Raw genomic sequence first — 19,342 nt, 5'->3', positions numbered from 1 at the left:
ACTGGACTAAATCACGTACTCATGTGAGCCAGCCGGTGTGGGTAGGAAGGAAGAGCTGAAACACACCTTCATCTTTGTGCAAAGCCTCCTTAAGTCTAAAATCAGTCATGATGGCTCTGTGCTGGATTCTTTGACGGTTTACTTCTCAAGCCAAATGAAGGCCATAAAAATATCTGTTAATTAGCTAGCAAGTACCATGTCATTTCAGGAAGCCCCAGCAGAGTTAACCTTCATTGCAGTGATTTTTCAATGATTCGTTCAGTAATGAAAGACCAATGAATATTTCATTGATATATGTGAGTGCTGTTTAATAAAACCAAAGGCGTAATAGTGGTGAAAATGTGAAGGCACTTAGTCAACCAATTATCAGTGGCGTTATACTAACGTTAAAACACCCTCGCCTCAGATATGAAGTCGGGGTAATGCCATTATGATGTGCTGTTCAATGAAGGTGCGTTGCTGCTGCACCCTTGCCTTTATCTTGCAATGTCCATTGCCACCTGACACACATTTCTGCTACGCCTTTCTCCTGGACACACGTACAGATACAGGTAAAACAAAGGAGGTGGTCCTTACTTTTCTTTCCTTCTTTGTTTGAGTAGTCTGAATTCTAGGTGAAAATTATTATTGTTAATGGTCTCTTTCTGGTGGTTCATGAGAAGAAATGACTATCAGGCACTCCTGAGGAACCTGATAAGGAAATAAAGTAATAAAACCGTAGAAGGGATTGAAGTGTAGCACACAAAGAATTGAAGTTTTCCAATAGACTTTGCCCTGATTCAGTGCAAAATAAAAAATGACAACGTTTTGCTTGAAGGAAAATACCGTCTTAGATAATTCAAAATAGAAAATTATTTTGAATATCTGTGTATAAAGATATTTAAGTATAGATTGTAACACAAACTAAAGTGCTGAAATACAAAATCACTTTAAACAAAAACCTGAAAGATATTTTAACATTGGAAAAACAACTACTAATTTAAATTATTCAATATATGCCAGTTTTTCAAGGTATTTAAATGTCAGTGAACCCTTGTATTGCAATAAAAATACAGTAAGGTCTACATAAAGTTTTAGTGCCAAAATAGACCTCTAGAGCGTTACACCTCTTTTGTTCCTTAAGCAAGTGGCTGATACCTAAAAATTTCATGGAACAGAAGTTATCCTTTTATTCCTGTCCTATAATAGACTCCTGTGAAGTGTGTGCTCTGCAGGTGATGACATCTCCCTTGCTATTTAAAGAGCTGATTATGTGCCCAGGATTTAGAATCAGTGGGTTTTGACTGGAGGAGAAAATTCTTGTCCAGCCACAATGTAGGCAGCAGAAACCTAGCATTTGGGTCAGCATCACTTCTAACATAGCACCCAGCTGATCTGTCTCTTCCCACTAACTTTGGAGATAAGGAAGTAAAATTCTGAAAGTGGGCACCCCTGTCTTTTATTCAGAGAAGGAAGCACTTAACACGTAAGAATAACTGAGTATGACAAGGCCTTGTTATAGCAGTGTTATTGTGATACCTGTGACCCAGCACACAAAGACACCACAGTCCACACTCAGGTCTTCTGTCCCCTCTGTCTGGGATTTCAGAAGTAAAGCTCTCCAGATGACTCGGAGTTGCCGTGTGTCTCAAGTGTCTCCTGATGGCCCCAAGGATTGTCACAGGCCTGGTGCTGCCACTGGCAGCGTGTGCTTTGCCTTTCCCCAGGGCTACGGTTTCCTCTTATCCCCCTGCAAATTTGTACCAGGTGGGAAGAGAAGTTGCACACCACAGAGGTGAAACCAAACACCATCAGGGTGTGGCACCACTGGAGAAAGATCAGCAGCAGAATGGGGAGACAACAGAATATTCTTAAATCTTTTTTTGAACAAAGCAAAACTTATCCATTGCCATGAAGTGTAGTCTGCTCAGGATCTCACACCATCAAAAACCTCAGCTTGGCTTACTGGAATTATCTGGCCACTTCTGTTTGAAGGGTTGTGAACTTCTACAAAATTGGTCCAAGTTCCAGGCTGGCAATGAAACAAATTTTCTCTGGTTTCATTACAGAAATCTTTCCCACCTCTAGTGACAGAAAACACAAAACAGAGAGATTTAATAGACTCACCGCAGTAATAGTGGCTGCGCACAACAGGGTAAATCCAATGAACAGTGTGCTTTATTTGGCAGAAGTGCGTCAGCTTGTTGTAAGTGCCTCCAACAAAATACTCCTGGTCCCCTCAGATACTTATGAGTTTTAGCTGCTCCCAGACCTAATCTGCTATAGTTCAGCTCTTCTGTGCATTAAAGACACTGTGGCGTGTCAAATCAGGATGTTTTGAGAACTTAAAACGTTTGTGCCATAGGATATGCTTAAACTATAACACATAAGTTGTGTAAAAAAGCTTCTAGCTGCTGAATTTACATGATCTCTAGCTCTGAAAAAATAATCTAGCTCATCTTGAGGAGCGTGTTGTTGAGCACAGGTAATAGCATGGCACTGCTGGAAACACTGCAGCAAAAGCCGTTGCCGTAAATGCCTTTCAGCCCCAGGCTGTGTGTGGTGGCAGTGTGTCCTACGGCACTTGCAAGGTGTCGGCACAGCAGATCTGTGCCCGCGCTTCATGTTCAGGACCATTGACGGTGGCTCATAAAGCCAAGAGGAGGAGCCTTTCTGTCCTGAGGTTTGGATCAGGCCCATGCGTTTGAGTCGCTGCTGCTGATGCACAGCATGAGGCATCAGTGGCTGCCTGTCAAGAGGGGGGTTGCAACATCCCGGTCCAGAGAGTTTTGGTGTCTTTGCTTCATGCAGAGAGCGCCGGGAGCGCCTCGGCCCTGCCTTTCAAGTGTATTCCACAGCAAATTGAATGCATTAGTTTAGGTAAGTGGTTCCAAATGGGGGCTAAATAAGAGATTTTTTTTGAACCCCTGATCTTGTTCACTAAAACAAATTTTCAAAGAGAATAGCTGTATGTAAGCGTTCAGCACCGCACAGCTCTAAACATGAGCTTGCTGTGCTGACCTCCGCACGGCCTGCAGCCAGCAGGTGATTCCTAATCGCTGGTGTTGGAATTAAAGGAAAATCTATATTAGAACATTAGTGCTGCACTAAGTAGGTAACGCAAAACCGCTCTGTACAAAGACTTTGTGGATGAACGGTAGGCAATTAGAAACAAATCTCCGTAGCCAGTCTTGAAGAATCCTATAGAGATATTCATAATCCTGCAGTACCCTCAGCTCCTAATACTGCTCTGCAGGGTGCTTTTAAGACTTGCACTTTACTTATTGTGGTGACTGTATTTGGAGCAAACTGTCATTGTGGTTTCCACAAAATGCTTTGATAATAAGCCAATATTGCACATTGAGTGTTTTCTAACTGCCATTGCAGCTTCTGGCAGCAGGTAGAAAAATCATTACAGCTATGAGATACTTCTTTCTGTGAAAGATTGCTCTATTTTTATGATAGATTTTTTTTTTTAAATAACAGGTTCATTTATAGGGAGAATTAAATCCCTTTTTATTTTCAATCATTCCCAGTTTATAACCTCTCCTTTCTCATAAAGCCAGGAGATACTACTGCACGTTATTCCCTGACTGGGGTGCAGAGTTAATTTTTCAAGTGCATTTAGAATGGCAGTGAAGTGGGGTGTGCGAAGGGGACTCACTCTCCCTTTACCTCTTGCAGGAGCACAGAAACACCATCACCCATGTCCCTGAGCCCGTCCCCCGTCAGCTCTGCCGGAAGCAACACGGGCACCGCCGGCTCTTCCTCGGCGGGGACCATCACCATCCCTCAGCGCATCCACCACATGGCTGCCAGCCACGTCAACATCACCAACAACGTCCTGCGGAGCTATGAGCATTGGGACATGGCTGACAAGCTGACTAAGGAGAACAAAGGTACCCCATTCGGCTGCTTCTTTGTCCCCTTTGGCTCCTCAGCTTTAGCTTTCTTTCTGTTCTAGGCGTTGCTGGGAATTGGACCCGGAACCACCGCATCTAAGAGCACAACTGTGACAGCTTGAGCAAACAGACCAAATCTGCTTGCTGGTCGCTGTAGCCAATGCGTATCTTCTCTTGTCAAGCACAGGGGGGGATGTGTAACACGCTAAACATAGGGTTATCAGAGCAGCTGGCAAATAATTTAGCGAACATGAGCCCCAAGTGATGAGAGCTTTCGAGTCTGCAAATTTGTTCACAGTTTCAGCTTCTCGTAGAGCACCAAGGTTATTTTCAGACTGCTCTGTCAACAGGTTTAAGACTATTAAAATGCTAGCTAGGATAATAAGCAAACATTAGATGTTATGTTTATGCAGGGAGTCTGATTAGGAGATGTCCAGTGAAACCCATGACCTTGACTCTCCTATGGTTGGATTGCAAATCTGCTTGTTTATTCCTAACAATAAAATGTAAGTCTTTACCACAGTCATTTCAAATGAGTTTTGGCAAGCCGTTTGTGCCTGGGTTATATTGAGTATAGTGGAGTGCCTGAGATGTAACTAAAGGACAAATCTGGCCTATTGTTGGCCAGCTGTGAACTTCCCGTGTTAATGTAGTTATTCAGATTCCAGCTTTGGGCTTACACAAATCATTGACAAAGCTTTCCTTGACACTAGAGGTGCAGAGCCTAACTGGGAAATATTCTCATCATGAATTGGCTCATTCTTTTAAATTATAGTGAGATTTCAGATGGCTGACTTGTCCTGACAAATGTGCTCGCTGTATGCAGTTTGATCTTACTCCCATTAATGTCAGTGGCAAATTTCCACTGATTTAGAGAAACTAAGCTTGAGATTTATAGAGTTTTATGTCTGAATGGTGGGTCATAATGATCTATCCCTGGATGAAGAACAATAATAGAAGTTCTGTCCAGTCCTCCCCACTGCTTCTTGTCTTTGTTCATGTTGGTTAATTTAGTAGCAGTGCAGTCATTTTGGATTTTTTCCATAGCCTCATCCGTTTTTACAAAATGTGAAAGTGATTCCCTGTCAAATGTACTGCAGAATGTTACAGTGGGAATGCAGACGGATACTCTGATAGGAGATGGCGATAATCTTGTAATTAGCCCTGTGTGTTTTGGAGTTGTTAAATGTTCTACTTGGTATTGAATCAAAATAGCTCAGGCATTCAGCCAGCAGACAGAAAATGTACCCAGCCACTGCTGTTATCAGTCCTAGAACTAGATGAGAAAAAACCTGCTGACTTTCCTTCTGCATTTTCCCCCTACACTCTTCTTTGTTCTTGTTCTGATTTACAGTCAAATAAAGCCTTATAGAAATTATCTTTATTCAGATGAGCAGTCCCTTTGACTTTAGTGGGACTGGATGCATGAATAGTGGTTTCTCACACGAGCAAGACATCTAGGGTTGTGCCCTGTTCTTTTATATCCTATTTCACAAACTGCAGCCATCTTACAGGGAATGGAAAGTTCGTGTTACTTCAGATTTCATTTGAATGTTATAAAACATTGGAGAGAGATCAGAGTTTCATACACGCTATAGTGTGTCTGTCTTTACATTTTGTCTGGAAAGATACCTTATTTCTAATTAAATACTCAATTTAAGGTTGCATGCTGAAAGATAATTAAATTACAATTTGAAAAATTCATGGTGTAACAAACAAAAAAAAAAGAGTATAAGAACTGCTGTGGTACTCTGCAGGTCTTTGTCATATCACATGATGGATTCCATTTACAGAAGGATATATTTAAGACACTTTGACATAAGAAATGTTACAGTGTTTCATGGAACCTAGCTGTAATTATTTTATTTGATGTTATCTGCACCTCTCAAGTAACTCAAAACACTGATATCTTGGTGGCTGGAACAGGACTCATTCCTTTCCCCATAGCTCTCTCTGATCCACGTTTGCCAGCAGGACCAGCCGTTGCAGCGCCCAGGCTCTGGTACCGTGGCATGTGGACTGGGAGTTCAGAAATGTCCCATGGCAGCAAATAGGTGCAACACCCAGACTCTGCCTTGAGTCCCGGGTAAAGGACAGATCTCTTGGCCTCTCTTTTAGGGGCTGGGAAGTTAGTTAATCATAAAAAAAAGAGGTTTCTCCCACACTGCCTTGAAATAAAAATGGTCTCAAAAAACAAACAAACAAACACAAACCCACAGAGAAACCCACTTTTAAGATAAAAATTAATTTTCTTTTAAAAAAACACAGGTCCAATCACTATTTTCTTTTTTGTGTGTGTGGATGTGTGGTCAGCTCTTATTGTTTCTGTTGTCTTCTGAATCACAGGGTATGTCTTGCCCAAGAACATGTACCTGGTGAGCTAATAGAGATTTGGTCTTACAGCTGTAATAGATGTTTCTTAGGTCGTGCCCACGCAAGCACAAGAGATTTCTTGCACGTTGTGGGAGCTGTGCAGCTTCCCCTTGTCCACGGCTGTCAATTTAGGTTTTGTGCTCCTCTGAGTGTGCCTGCATGCTCCCAGTTTGGACTTGACTCATGTCCAGCTGGCTCAGAGCAGGAGACAGAAGCCTTTCTTGTCAGCCTGACAAAAGATGTGCCATTAAAATAAAAAGGCATAGCAAGAGGCAGAACAGCAGAACTGTGATTCGCCAAGCTGATCTGGTTTGAAAAGGAACGCAGGAACGTGCTGCGGTGTAGCTCTGGTTGAATTTCCCCTGGTTGGTAGAGTTTAGAGGGTGTGGGAGAACAGATGAAGTTTGTTTTAAACTCTGCATCTGTAGCAGGCCAGGCTAAATCACAGGCTTCCCAAAGCCAACCCATGGGCTGGTTTGTGCTGGATCACCTGGAGAGTTGCTCACCATTTATAACGTCAAACTCGCAGCTGACTTTACAAAATCAGGTGTTTTTTTTAATCTTCCAAAGATAGCAGCACTTTTTTTCTGCAGTAGAAAATGATCAGCTCTGTAGTGACAAAGGCCTGTTCTTTCACATAGAAGTGTAATAAGTGCCTTTAGTGCTTGCAGATTTTTTAAGAAATCTTGAACTGAAATTAGGCTTTAAGGTAAATTCTCAGTGTTTAAAGCAATTATTATTTATTTGAGCCTAGAATGAGATCTCTGGAATGTAAGCAAGACATTATTTCACTTCTAAATGTATTGATTTTACACTGGAGGGAGGGAATATAAGATAGAGGAAGGAAGATTAAAAGTAACTGCTGGCTGTAGCATCTTAATGCAACTGGCGATAGCCCTAAGCTTTCATTATGCTTGCCTCCAGCCAAATCACTTTGTGCTGTGATACTGCTGTAGCTCCCAAGCTGACCAGGGTCAGGCTGTCAATACTTGGATAGAAGACCTCAAAGCAGCACTTACTTGCTGGAGAAAGTACTGATAATGATTTTGTAGCCGGTGTCTGCTCTCCCGAACCGCAGCCCATACAGCGTTAGCTGGCCGAGTGCCACGCACTGGATTTCAGATAGGGTGAGAACGTGAGGGCTCAGCCACTGGTTAGTGTGATTGTTGGTTGTTATCTGGGCTTTGAGGGGCTTTAGCTGAGCGCGGGCTCCCACTCGCCTAAATATAGTGTAAGTGGTGTGTGCATGGGAATGCCTGTGCCCCCGGGAGCAAAACAACGAGCTGTGGGAGAATAGAGGACACAATCCAGTTCTCCATTGAAAGCAATTAGGAAAGGTCTGTTGGCCCTAACAGGATTACTCTTTCACCCAGAGAGCATCTAACACATGGCATGAAGTAAACTGATGTGTTGCTTCTTAACTGAGGCTCTTTGTTAGCCCTTCCCGACACCGGATCCCAGTGGCCTTACCCATCTTTTCTTTCCCTTTACAGGTTCCCATCTCCTAGATGCTATTTTCCTGCTGTGTTCCCTCTCTCTTCCTTCTCCCCTCCCACCCCACACACATCCTCTGGGTCCTGCAGCTGCAGCAGGATGAGCAGAGGGCCAAAACTGCTGCAATGGCAGTAACAGAAATTGGAGGGTGGGGAAAAGAGCATGCAAAGTCTTCTGCAAGATCCAGACTAGTTCTTCATGCCCAGGAGAGGGTACAGCATGGAAAAGTTCATTGCCAGCTCTTTAAGTCATTCAGTTAGCAAACCTAGGCTCAAAAACCAGAAAGTGCAGATCTTCAGAGGTAAAGGAAGACTCCTGGCAACCACTGATACCATGTTGTGCTTAACTTCCAGCATGATAATTTAATTTGGTCTGTTTAAATATATTGTTGCCTTTGTTTAAATTCTTTCCTACTGACCATGTGCTCATGTGCACAGCATCTTGAGAACTCCCTCATTGTACTGCTGCTACTGGGTAGGAAATGGTGGTAGTACAAGTATTTCTGTACCATTGCCTGAAACAATGACTTCTATTTCTTGTGTATTGCAGAATTCTTTGTTGACCTGGACTCAGTGATGGGACCCTTAACACAACACAGCAGTATGACCAATCTGGTTCGTTACGTTCACCAAGGTCTCCACTGGCTCCGCATTGAGGCTCATTTGTTGTAGTGACTGCTACCCAGATCATAACATCCCCATTCTTCTACCTCTACCAGCGCAGAGACGATCACTGGTGGAACTCCACTCATTTCTGGAAGTTTATTCATGTAACTTCATTTTTATTGCCTTTTTTAATATCCTATCTATTGGAAGTAGAAGTCACTATAAATGGAACTTATGACTCAAGAGCAGTATGTGTTGTACCATCTAATCATTTTCGACAATTTTCTATGCCTTGTGTCTCCTGGATCCTGCCATCCTTATGTGCTTTATGGAACGGTACATTCCCTGCAGTATTGTTTTAAGTCCATGCTGCCTTCAAGTGAAAACAAAAAAGCACTTTGAGAAGATATGGATTCCTGAGAAATAGTACAAAGCGTCTTAAATATTTGAGGGTATATATGAGAAGTCCCTTCTGAAATAAATTAGTAGAAGTTATAGCTTTCATTCAAAATTGTCTTCTGAACCTGAACCAAGCTTTTTGACGCTTAATTCTGGCATCACTACCTGACACAGTACATTCCTAAGGTTTCATACTTCCTATAGGCTTAGTCTCTAAAAGAGAACATTGACTGTCTTACAGGTGTATAATGTGAGATCACCAAAGGTGTTAAGAGGTAAAAGGTTGAAGGAATGCCTCATTAAAGAACGATGACACACTATGCAATGAGGTTTTGATATTCCATTCTTCCTGTTTCTTGTTGGCTTAATAATTTCAGTAGGCAGCAGAATTTATTGCAGTTTTTAGGCAATTACAAAATATTAGCTTTCATAGTCTTATCTACCATTCCTATACTAAATCTGTGCATCTTCTTTCAGTTTTACTGTTTAGTCTCAAACAAATACTCACCCAAGATTTTTCTTCATAGAACAATCTCTCCTTGCATAGTGACTCAGTGAAAGCAGATTTTAACAGGACCACTACACTCTAAGCATTGATATTGTATGTAAAAGTCCATTAATAAGTGTATGCAGATTCTTCATGACACTCTCTAGAAGTTTAACTAACCAGCTACTGTTGAAACGTTATAATTCCATGTGGCATCAATTTTCACCTGTTTTGTTCATTTCAGAGCGTTAGAAGCGAACAGTATTATCTTGCTATCTTGAAAACAATGTCAAATTAAATAAAATCACCAGATTTACCCAAAAGCAATATAACATTTGTTTAATAATGGCCATGAATACTTCAGTCAGATTACCTGTTTTCCAAGTTCTGCATCTGTTTTCCCATGCTGTCATATTTTGGACCATTCCTCTCTAATGCTTAAATAATAATGAGACAATTCAGATAGAATTTCAAAGCAATTGTGAATAAATTACACCATTTCACATTTGCTCTTTCCTCTTCTTTTTTTTTCCCCTGTTATAAGCTGCACTACTCTTCTGGTGCCACTGCAAGAAGCGCTGGTGCGTGAAACAAAACAAAATGAATTTATATCAATAATTCACAAGACTTTAAATGGTCTCATCTCATTCTTGATATAACGCCTGCATACCTTACTGAACTGTAAATTCCATTTCTATGAACAGAAAATGCTCATAGCAATGTAAATATTATTCTGTCTCATCTCATTTAAATAATACAATATGTGTATTAAATGCCATCCAGATATTAGTTAATTGCAATTACCTTCTGCTGTATAATCCTGTATATCCTTTAATCTGGTGAGTTATTGGATTCTACTCACTGAGTTGTGACCAGATAAATAGGACAAATTTGCATTTAAAAGGTTCAGACTGTTATGATTTTTAGAGCAGGCCTTCACTATTTGCAATAAGAGCAGTTTAAGGACTCTGCCCAGTGCACATTTAAGACAAACATTACTGTAGCTGTTGTATACTAACTCCCTGTAGTTCTACCTTTTTTAAAAATCAATAATTCCTAATATTTTGTCCCACAAGACTGTGTTGTAAATGTAGCCAAGGTGAATCATTAGAGAAGCCATCCCGTTTAAGGTTGTCTGCAAAGGACATGTGCAGAACATGCACATCCTGTATTATCTGCACATTCCTGTTCTGAAGTGGTCGATACACCCTTATCTGCTCTCTGAGGGTCTCGGTAACGTGGCTGAAACGTGGCTCTGACAGCATTTGTCGTGCTGATTCTGGCCCCAGCAGCTAAGAAAGAAAACCACAACAGTGAGAACTATTCAGAAATGTAGATGAAAGGTGGTTGTTGGGTTGTTTGGTTTTTTTTTTAAGTAAAAGAAAACAAAATACTTGAAGTATTTTATTTTAATTTTTTTGAACAGGGTGAGTACTTGAGATGAAGTGGTGTTTGGAGGGGGGTGTCATAAGCCAGTTTTCCCTTCTTTTTGCAAGATCTCACTAATGAGATTTGGTAACTATTTAGTCTAATTAAGCACATTGTCATCACTTGTTCCTTTAATGGAGACTGAAATCCTAGACTTCCATGCATTTATGGAGGATAGATATGTCTTGAAATACAATCTTCAGACACAAGACCGTTTGAAGAGTTAGCTGCAGTCACCCAGTGAAGACAATGTATTATCTTTCCCCTGTTGTTTGCAGTAAACAAGCTCCTATCTCTAAACTTACCCCATGTTCACAATCTTCTGCTTAAACAGCTTAAGGAATTAGCCCACCTGATTTTGTATCCTGTGACTTAATTTGAAATGTATGCCGAATCAATGGCGTGATTAGAGTAAGTCCAGCAGTCAAGTCTAGGATCACAAGGCAACTTACTATTTAGCAGTCTTGTTTCAAAAGCAGCTTAGACACAAATTAAATATGGAGCGTGAATTACCGTCTTATCCCTGGGGATGATGCTTCTTTTGGGCTAGTTATTAAGGATTATTGCACTTTTACAGGCACTATATTCATCTAATTTCAAATGCCAACATGTCATCTTTGTGGAATCATTTCACCCCTTAAAATATTACTTCCAGCAGCATTAATCAAATGAGATTGTTTGTTTGTTTCGGTCCATGGGGACTTGGGCATTTGCTATGTCTGCTCTTAACACTGCCCGCTTCAGGCATTCAGACTCATGAACCAAGCACCAAAAAGTACAAGATTGGCTTCAAATCATGGGTTGGGGTTTTTTTTAAATAAACTTTTTTGATTCTTGTATTGCCTTCTGGATACTGAGCTTTGAGACTGATTTCATGACAGGTTTTCAGGCGTTGTTCAAGCATGTCAAGGGCCAGAAATGACACATTTGTTTTTAATAGAGATAAACTGGGACAGTGATGTAATCTCTTGGTTTCTGCAGCTGGAATTTAAGAAAGACACCAAGCCTCATAAAAAATTGCCAGAGCTGACAAGACTGTCGTTTGTGTCCCATGCTTCAGGAGTCTGGAGCAACATCAATAGTTCAGCAGTGAAGGGAGCATGCCAGTAAAGGGCTAAATGCAAGCATTTGGGAGCTCTATGGGTAGGAGACGCAAGGGCAGCAAAGTCCGGAGTGCTCAAGCAAGGCATTTACATAGCACTTAACCTCGTGTCAAGAGCTGCAGCAGATCTTAAGTGAGGGATTTGACAATGTGCAGGAAGAATATCCTGCTCTGAGTGCAGTATCTCCAGCCAAGTGATGTGTGTTGGGTCCTCAAGAGCAGGGAGCGAAGGGAAAGCCTGAGGCGATGGATCCCATATGGGCCGTGTTCCCCTAGACCATCGTCACTGATCTCAGCTGTGCTCCTTGGGCTCCTTTCAGAGGACAAATCGCTCTTCCAACACTTAGCAAACTAACAGCGTAAACAGTTCACGCTGTGTTTAGATAGCTGGGTTTGGACCAATATTTGTGCTTTTTATTTTATTTCATTTTATTTTGTCTTATCTTTATTTTTCAGTCGTTCTGATTTAGCTCACAGCCTTTTTGTTGATAATGCTGGTGGCGACTTTCACAGCTTGCTTCTCATAGCTTAGTTTGACTTTTTCTTACATAGTCTTTGGTCTTTTAACATTGAAATAGTCTTTCTGTGAATATATTGTCTCATTTATCAATTACCTCCTTTGAAAGGCAAGTACAGGTCTGTCAGTGTAATGTGGGTTAAGAATAAAGATAGAGATCTTCATTCCTCCTAAAGAAACAAAAACTGAGAAATTGAATCTGAACCTTAGTTTCTATGCTTTTTTAATTTCACAGATTTTATGATGTTCTTCCATTATAACAGTTTAGATTCACTGACAAGTTTTTAAGTACTTTGAAAGAAATGTTTTCATTGTATTTTTATCAGTATTTAATGCTGTCTAAATCCAGTGATTAGTTTTGTGAGTGCAACTTAAAAGACAGCAAAAATGGTGCTGGTAAGGACTCTGACTTGGGTATTAATATACTTCCTTGCTTCGAGTTCAGGAGAAGCTCCACTGCACACAGTATTGAAGCAAGCACGCGTGCGTGCATGTGTGTACACCTATGTATGGATTTGGATGTGAATTTGCGACAGGAAGTCCTTGCTCATTACTTCATAGCACATAGAAAAAGATGGGATAGCCGTAAAGAGAAACATTCTTACCACTGCTGAGTGGTAGCAGAATTTAATTGAAGTGTTCCTCTGTAGTTGGTGTATAGTCCTGTTTGCATCTGTTGTCTCCTTGCAGGCCGTGAAGGTATGACAGAAAGTAGCAACAACTCTGTCATCAGGTCCTGTGGTCCCTGAAGTCAGCATCAAAATTGAAGGTGCTGTCAACGTTGTTTTTCAGAAGGTTAACTCATTTGCCATAGACCAGTGTCTGGAAATGTTAAGAAAGGCAAAGTATTTCAGAAGTCACCGGAGAATAACAGTTGGTCATTTTGAACCAAGTGCAGAAACGTCCCATACATGACCAGGCCCACAGGCTGAGGTGGCATTGCAAAGGGCCAGCATCTCCCAGCGTCACTGGAGTGCACTGGGAGTGAGGCAGAGGGGATGATGAGAAACCAGCCTGCTGTCCTTATGACATCTTCCAGCTTTCCTTTGCATAATATTTTATAAATACAAATAAAATAAATCTTGATAATGTTGGGAGGGCTCAGTTCCTCTATTTCTAATATTCCTGAACTTCCATGATAGAACCAGACCACTACACACAGCAATGCATACAGGCATTCTGTATTGTCTAACGAGATACATGTATGGATCTCTCACTAGATATAGTGACATCCTTTAGATATATCACTCAATATTTTGTAGCCTATAGGTATAGGCTAAAAGCTGAGTTAGTCTCTCCTTCATTATCAAAACCTCCCTGCTACTGAATGCAAAATGTTCCTGCCTGACTTCCAGAGTAGCCATCTTCTCTGCAGTATTCCCGTCAGACCTGCCTTTCTGATGGACTTGGTAGCTTTAGCCATTCTCTTTCAAAGGTGGTTTGTCTGTTTCTTTTGTCTTCCAAGATGGGCGATTCTGACCATCTCACACCAGTTTAAACCCATGGTGGTAGCTGCTGAAAGTCAGAAGATATTGAGTTCAGATCTTGTGTAATCAGGGGGATCCTGTGGCTCTATAGAGAGAAATGAGAGGAAATTCAGGTGCAGATGAGTTACTGCATTAAACTGGTGTCAGATGAGAACCAAACCTGGCCTCATCAGGAGGCACTTCAACAGAAATACTATGAAGATAAGCTGTGCCCAGAACCACGGGGTATGTAGCACCATCTCAGGCAGCTCATTGACACTGTAGTCATTAAGCAATGGTTAAGATGTGAAGAGTGGTTTAAAGAAACTGGGGCGAGTTGGTGTGGTCTGGCATTATGAATTTTACCTGTGTGTGCTTCTTGGGAAAGGAGGTTCATTACTGTTGGTACGTCCTGCAAAATAACACCTATACCGTGGTATCCTACAAAATCTGAATACAGCACCATCCCATCCAATTCCTTAATCCACCTCAACGTGCCACCACATGTCCCAAAGAGCTAATGCCTGTCACTGCCCTGAAGTCACCATAGAGTTAAACCATTTTTCCCTCACAACTCCAGCAAGGACCAAGCCCAGGGACCCAGTGGCCAGCTCAAGTAGCGGTGTGTGTACTCAGTGCTTTGGAGAGAGGCCACAGGCTGTGGAGCCTGACCTTGCCTACCGCAGGCTGTGGAGCCGCGTGGAGCTCCCTGAGCCCTCAGCCTGCTCAGGGTGTTGGACTGCTACAGGTCTGCGCAATGTGAATCCCCACGTAGCCCTGGCCACAGTATCCGGGTGCCCGAGACATGGTGGGGGACCAGTGCTGTGCCCAACAGGACTGAGTGACCCCAGCCCCACCGCCTGGGTCCAGCAGAGCTGTGGCTCTGTGTTGCTTTCAGGTCTTGGTCCTCTATGGCTGCAGATGGGACTTGGATGTGAGCACTCACTTTTACTTGCACTGCCTCTGGAAACACCAAATGAGTTGACAGGAGTGGTGCATGCAGTGACATCATAAAACCGAGGCAATATTCACTGTGTGCAGAACTGCAGTTTGAATTGTAGTGACCACTCGTGCTTACAGGACTCTAGCTGAGTCCTGCTGATGCCAGTGGTAAAAGCCATGTGAGTGGATGATGTTTGAGACTTGTTTTCTTCTTTAATTTTAAGTGAGTTCCCCTCTATGCAAGTTCTGTAAGCTCTCTGTGCTGGGTATAAGTTTACTCACAGTTGTGTAATTCCATTGAAAAACCCATCAAGTAGAGATAGTCCTAATTTCTACTCGGTTATTTCCTTCTCAGAATTTGAAGGAAAGTCAAATTCTGAAGTGAATGTCATTGTTTTAATGGAGAACAGTAACTACAATGGACCAAACTTTGAGCTAAGCAAACGTAAAATAACTTGGTTCAGCTTGTGGAATTCATGGGACCAAATTCTGCTGTCATATGGCAATCATACAAGTCTTACAGAGCTTGCTGAGCACTGCTTGTCAAAGGAGAAGCTGGTTAACAAAAGTGACATGGCATTACCAGAGTTAAGTTTGTTGGGCCAGAACTTCAATTGCATTATCCCAATTGATTCAATGGAATTACACCCATTTTTGTTCTGGCTGAGCACTTACCCCACTGAAATTAGTTCAAGGTCTCTGTACTAGTGCTGGAATAACTGCAAGCAGACTTGCTCTTCAACCAGACCGTGTCTTGACTCAGCCCTTGCTCAGGGAAACCACCATTGACTTCAGTGACAAATAACGTGGAGTTACGGACGTGAAGAAGCTTTGACCCACTGGCAGGAGGCACTTACCCTTGAATTTATGAATGAACTGAATAGCAGATAGCAACACATACTTTATTTTTGACAGAGTTAGAGTACAAGTTCCTCAGCTGGTGTAAACTGGTGTAGGAGTCCTGAATTCAGAGGAGTTAATATGCACACACTGAGGAGCAAACCCTCTAACCCCAGACTAATTTTTGCCAACACATCTCTATGCAGATAAAGTCCCAAAGTTTTTATCATCATGCCAATGAAATGGTTAATGTACCATAATCCTTGCCTGTAAGGGAATATTGTCCTTTGCAAAGCTATGCAGTATAGAGCACGTCCTAAAACTGCTTTAGACCACACAGTCCGGAAAAGCATTCCAGAAACCAGACTGAGAGAGAAGTTTTTTATCTGACGTCGATGACACTTCCACTCTGCACTTCCACTGCTGCGAGTCTTACACGTGGAGTGAGTGATGGTTGTACGTTTCTGATGACTGAGGGCCAGAGCTGCAGCTGATGTGCCTCAAAGTAGCTCCGGAGATGTCAGTGCTGATTTACGCCAGCTGAAAAACTAGTCCTCTCCCTCTTCGTGCTGTGCTGCATGCCCTAATGCAGCTTTGTAAATGCACACGGAAGCTGAGGATACATCGAACCGTTCTGATTCAGCACCAGATAATCCCTGCTGAAAGAATTGGAGGGTAATTTCTGCCTGCCATCTAGGCTCGCATGTGTTTTGGTTTTAACTAAAAGGCGTGTTGCAATTTCATTACCTCTGAGTTTAAATATTTACTGGCATCAGCATTAGTTTGCGTAGAAAAATGGCAAATAAATTCAAACGTGTCATAAATGCTCTCAGTCTAGAGATGGAATCTGTTACTTTAGTTCAAAGACATCGCAGCAGGCTAAAGGGGTTTTTCTAAGCCAAATGGGTTTTGTACATTTAAAAGTCGTGGTGACTGTTTATCCAGGCTCAGTTCTGCCGTTCTTCCCCTGAGCATCCTCATCCAGAGGCTGCTCCACTGGAGGCCACAGGAGTGACTGCAAGACAGTGCTCAGCACACAGAGTGCAGAATCGGGCACCGAATATGTTAGGTTGATGCAATCAGGAGTTTAGTTTTAGCCATATGTGTCATTTGAGGACACTTAAAAATTAGGTACATTTTATCCAAGCTGACAGTCCTTGTAATTTCATAAAATATTGTATAATTTATTCCTGTTTGTATTTTTGACATCTCTGGATTGCATATCTTCTACTGAATCTTAAATGCTGTTTTTTAAAACCACATTCAAAAGGTCTAGGACGTATTGTCACAGAACATGAAAACAAGTGAAAAGAGCTGGTTATTTTTTGGTTTTGAGCCCTCCTTTGGTTTGTGTTTTGTCTTTGGCTGTAATACTCCCGATATTTTTTAAATGGCTTCATTCAATTCAAGTTGCTTCCTGTCTTCTGAAAAGAAAAAAGCAAAATACAACTAAGGTTCAGGAGAAGTAATCCTGGCAAACTCAGTGGATGTTTGCTCTTTCTAGTTGTCTTGGTTTTTAACCTGGCCATGCTGGGAGTAGTCTAGTGCGTGCGGTCTCTTGCCTACCACTTCTGGCTCTCGTGGCAAATACTATTTTTTCCTTTTTTTTTTTTTTTTTTTTCCCTTTTGTGTGTGTGTGCGTGCACGCATGTGTAATTAACCAAAATATCAGGAAAATTTATATATGCTTTCTTCTGGTTCCTGGAAATAGAGCAACGTTATGACCTTACGGTCTTCCAGCAAAAGTCGGATTTAATTTCTGCATTGCAGTGCAACTTAATTAGCTATTGGAATTAGATTACGGCTTACTAAATGGCCATTTACCTTGCATTCTTACTTTTTATTTACTATTGAAGTAGCCTTTTTTTCTCATGTGTGCAAATATCATATCAATAATCATTGCAATTCCACAAGGTGTCTTTGTTCTGAACAAGCATGTTATTCTTGTAAAGTTTTAAGTATAAGTTAAGATGTTTTGTACAGACCAAGGTAACTGTTAAAATGTCAAGCAATTACTGAAATGTTGTATAGTTATAAAAGTTTGATTTCTTTTGCTTTATATGTATAAAATTGTATCTTGCCTGTTTTGCTTTGTATTTCCAACGTGTTGCACAATTATGCATTTTGTTTACATTTGTTCCTTCTCCAGAAGAAAAAGAAATAACAGTAATACTTTATGTACAAACATTTTAAATGTACTTTTGTTGTTTTTAAACACAATGTCTCTGTATAAATAATATTGGTTGAACTGGTACATTTGTGTCTCTCATAGAGGGATTAATTATACTGCCAGTGCATTGAATTATTTAAAAAAAAAAGTAAAATAAAATTTTTATGAAAATGTAACCCATTTTATCACTATAAATTATTCTGTCTTCTGCTATTTTCTCATTCCCTCCCAGGATACAAGAAGTACGGAACAGTAAGTTCTGTTTGTGGGAGAGCTGTCATTGGTTTTAATTTTTAATCAATGTGTTTGTGTCATTGCGGAGACTTAAAATGACTTGATGTTAGAAAATAATGTCGTGCCGATTCCAGCACTGAGGTAACAGGATCAATAGTGTGTTTTCCCCATCCCTGAGGGGCCTCCGCCTCAAGACGGCAGCCTAAATCCTGTCTGTCCCAAACTCAACCTAAAAAGCAACGGAGCCAGGCTTCAAAGGCAGGATTTTTTTTTCAGTTGCTTGCTGACAAGCAGCCCAAGGCTCCAGCGTGACTAAAGTGGTGCAATTCAGCGTGCTGACCCCCTGCGCAGGGGTGCGCTTCTCCCCAGGCCCTTCCCGGGGTGACAAACCGAGACACGCCAGGTTTTATATCATCACTGCAGAAACAGCTCGGAGAGCCAGCGCCAGGGATACCAGCCCGAAAGAGATGTGAAAAGCTCTCAAGAGATGCTAAGCAGTGTGTGATGTGGCTGCCCTGTGCGAGGCTGAACACGCGGTGCCACTGAGCGCGGAGCAAGTGAGGTCAAGCTGCCCGCCGGGGAGGGACGAGCCGCAGCGCTGCCGACACAAAGTCCATCTCGGGCCGCTGTCTGCAAGCAAAAGGAGCCGTCGCAGCGGTTTGCCGTACGGCTCCTCACACTTCACAGTCCTGCTTGGAGCCTTTTCAGCTTAGCCTGGAGAATTGCATGCGGGGAGGCAGGGCCAGGAGGCGGCTGGCGGGGATGCCTCAGCCCAGGCGCTGTCAGGGAGCGGGGGTGGTGAGCGCAGAATACAGATGATGTTGCAGAAGGGTGCGTTGAGGGGCATAACTGGTGTTAGTCTGGATTGGAGGCTAAGCATTCGTTCTAATGTCCTGCTGAAAACAAAGGGCCAGTCGCCGGTATCCTCCAGCTTCACTGCCCCACTCTGAGCACATGAAGCAGCTTAAAGCTGTCTGGTCCCACCAGGCTACGGCCTTTCAGTGTTCCTCATCCCACTTGTGTGAGCAGTTATCTGTAAAGCAGGTGCTAAAGTCCCAGTCCTTCTCAGCAATAAGTCACTTTGGAAGAAAATCTGGAATGAGGTATTCGGAGCTTACTGTGTATTGCACGTGCCCATTTTGCATTCAAGGAGCCAGAAAACATCCTCTCCGAACAGCTCAAAGCGAGATGTCTTTGGATCAGCAGGAGGGAGGGAGGGCATGTTGGATGCTGCGTGTGCCGTTCATTCCCTGTGTCCTTAGCATCCTCTGGGTGTGCCCGGGAACCAGCTTGAAGCTTGACTTCAGATAGGCAGCTCATGTCATTCCCTGCGTGTGTAACCTTGTAATCGGCTGTGAAGTGTTCTGTGATCCCAGCTATGAATGATGAATGGCTCCACATAAA

The 19,342-nt window shown here is 42.2% G+C and overlaps 1 protein-coding gene across 2 annotated transcripts in view; it reads left to right on the top strand.

Moving 5' to 3' along the window:
• Positions 1–17,880, top strand: part of AFF2 (ALF transcription elongation factor 2) — a 345,930-nt gene extending 328,050 nt beyond the window's left edge. For both annotated transcript variants that reach the window (XM_086756076.1, XM_086756075.1), the window contains exons 20-21: positions 3,664–3,878; positions 8,298–17,880. In XM_086756076.1, coding sequence (XP_086612202.1) covers positions 3,664–3,878; positions 8,298–8,419 — 337 coding nt within the window. In that variant the 3' untranslated portion in view covers positions 8,420–17,880. The remainder of the gene's footprint in view (positions 1–3,663; positions 3,879–8,297) is intronic.
• Positions 17,881–19,342: the final 1,462 nt, after the last annotated feature.

The sequence above is a fragment of the Chlamydotis macqueenii genome, chromosome 11, assembly GCF_036417535.1.
Source record: "Chlamydotis macqueenii isolate bChlMac1 chromosome 11, bChlMac1.mat, whole genome shotgun sequence".
NCBI lineage: Eukaryota > Metazoa > Chordata > Aves > Otidiformes > Otididae > Chlamydotis > Chlamydotis macqueenii.
This window is presented reverse-complemented; position numbering and strand designations above follow the sequence as displayed.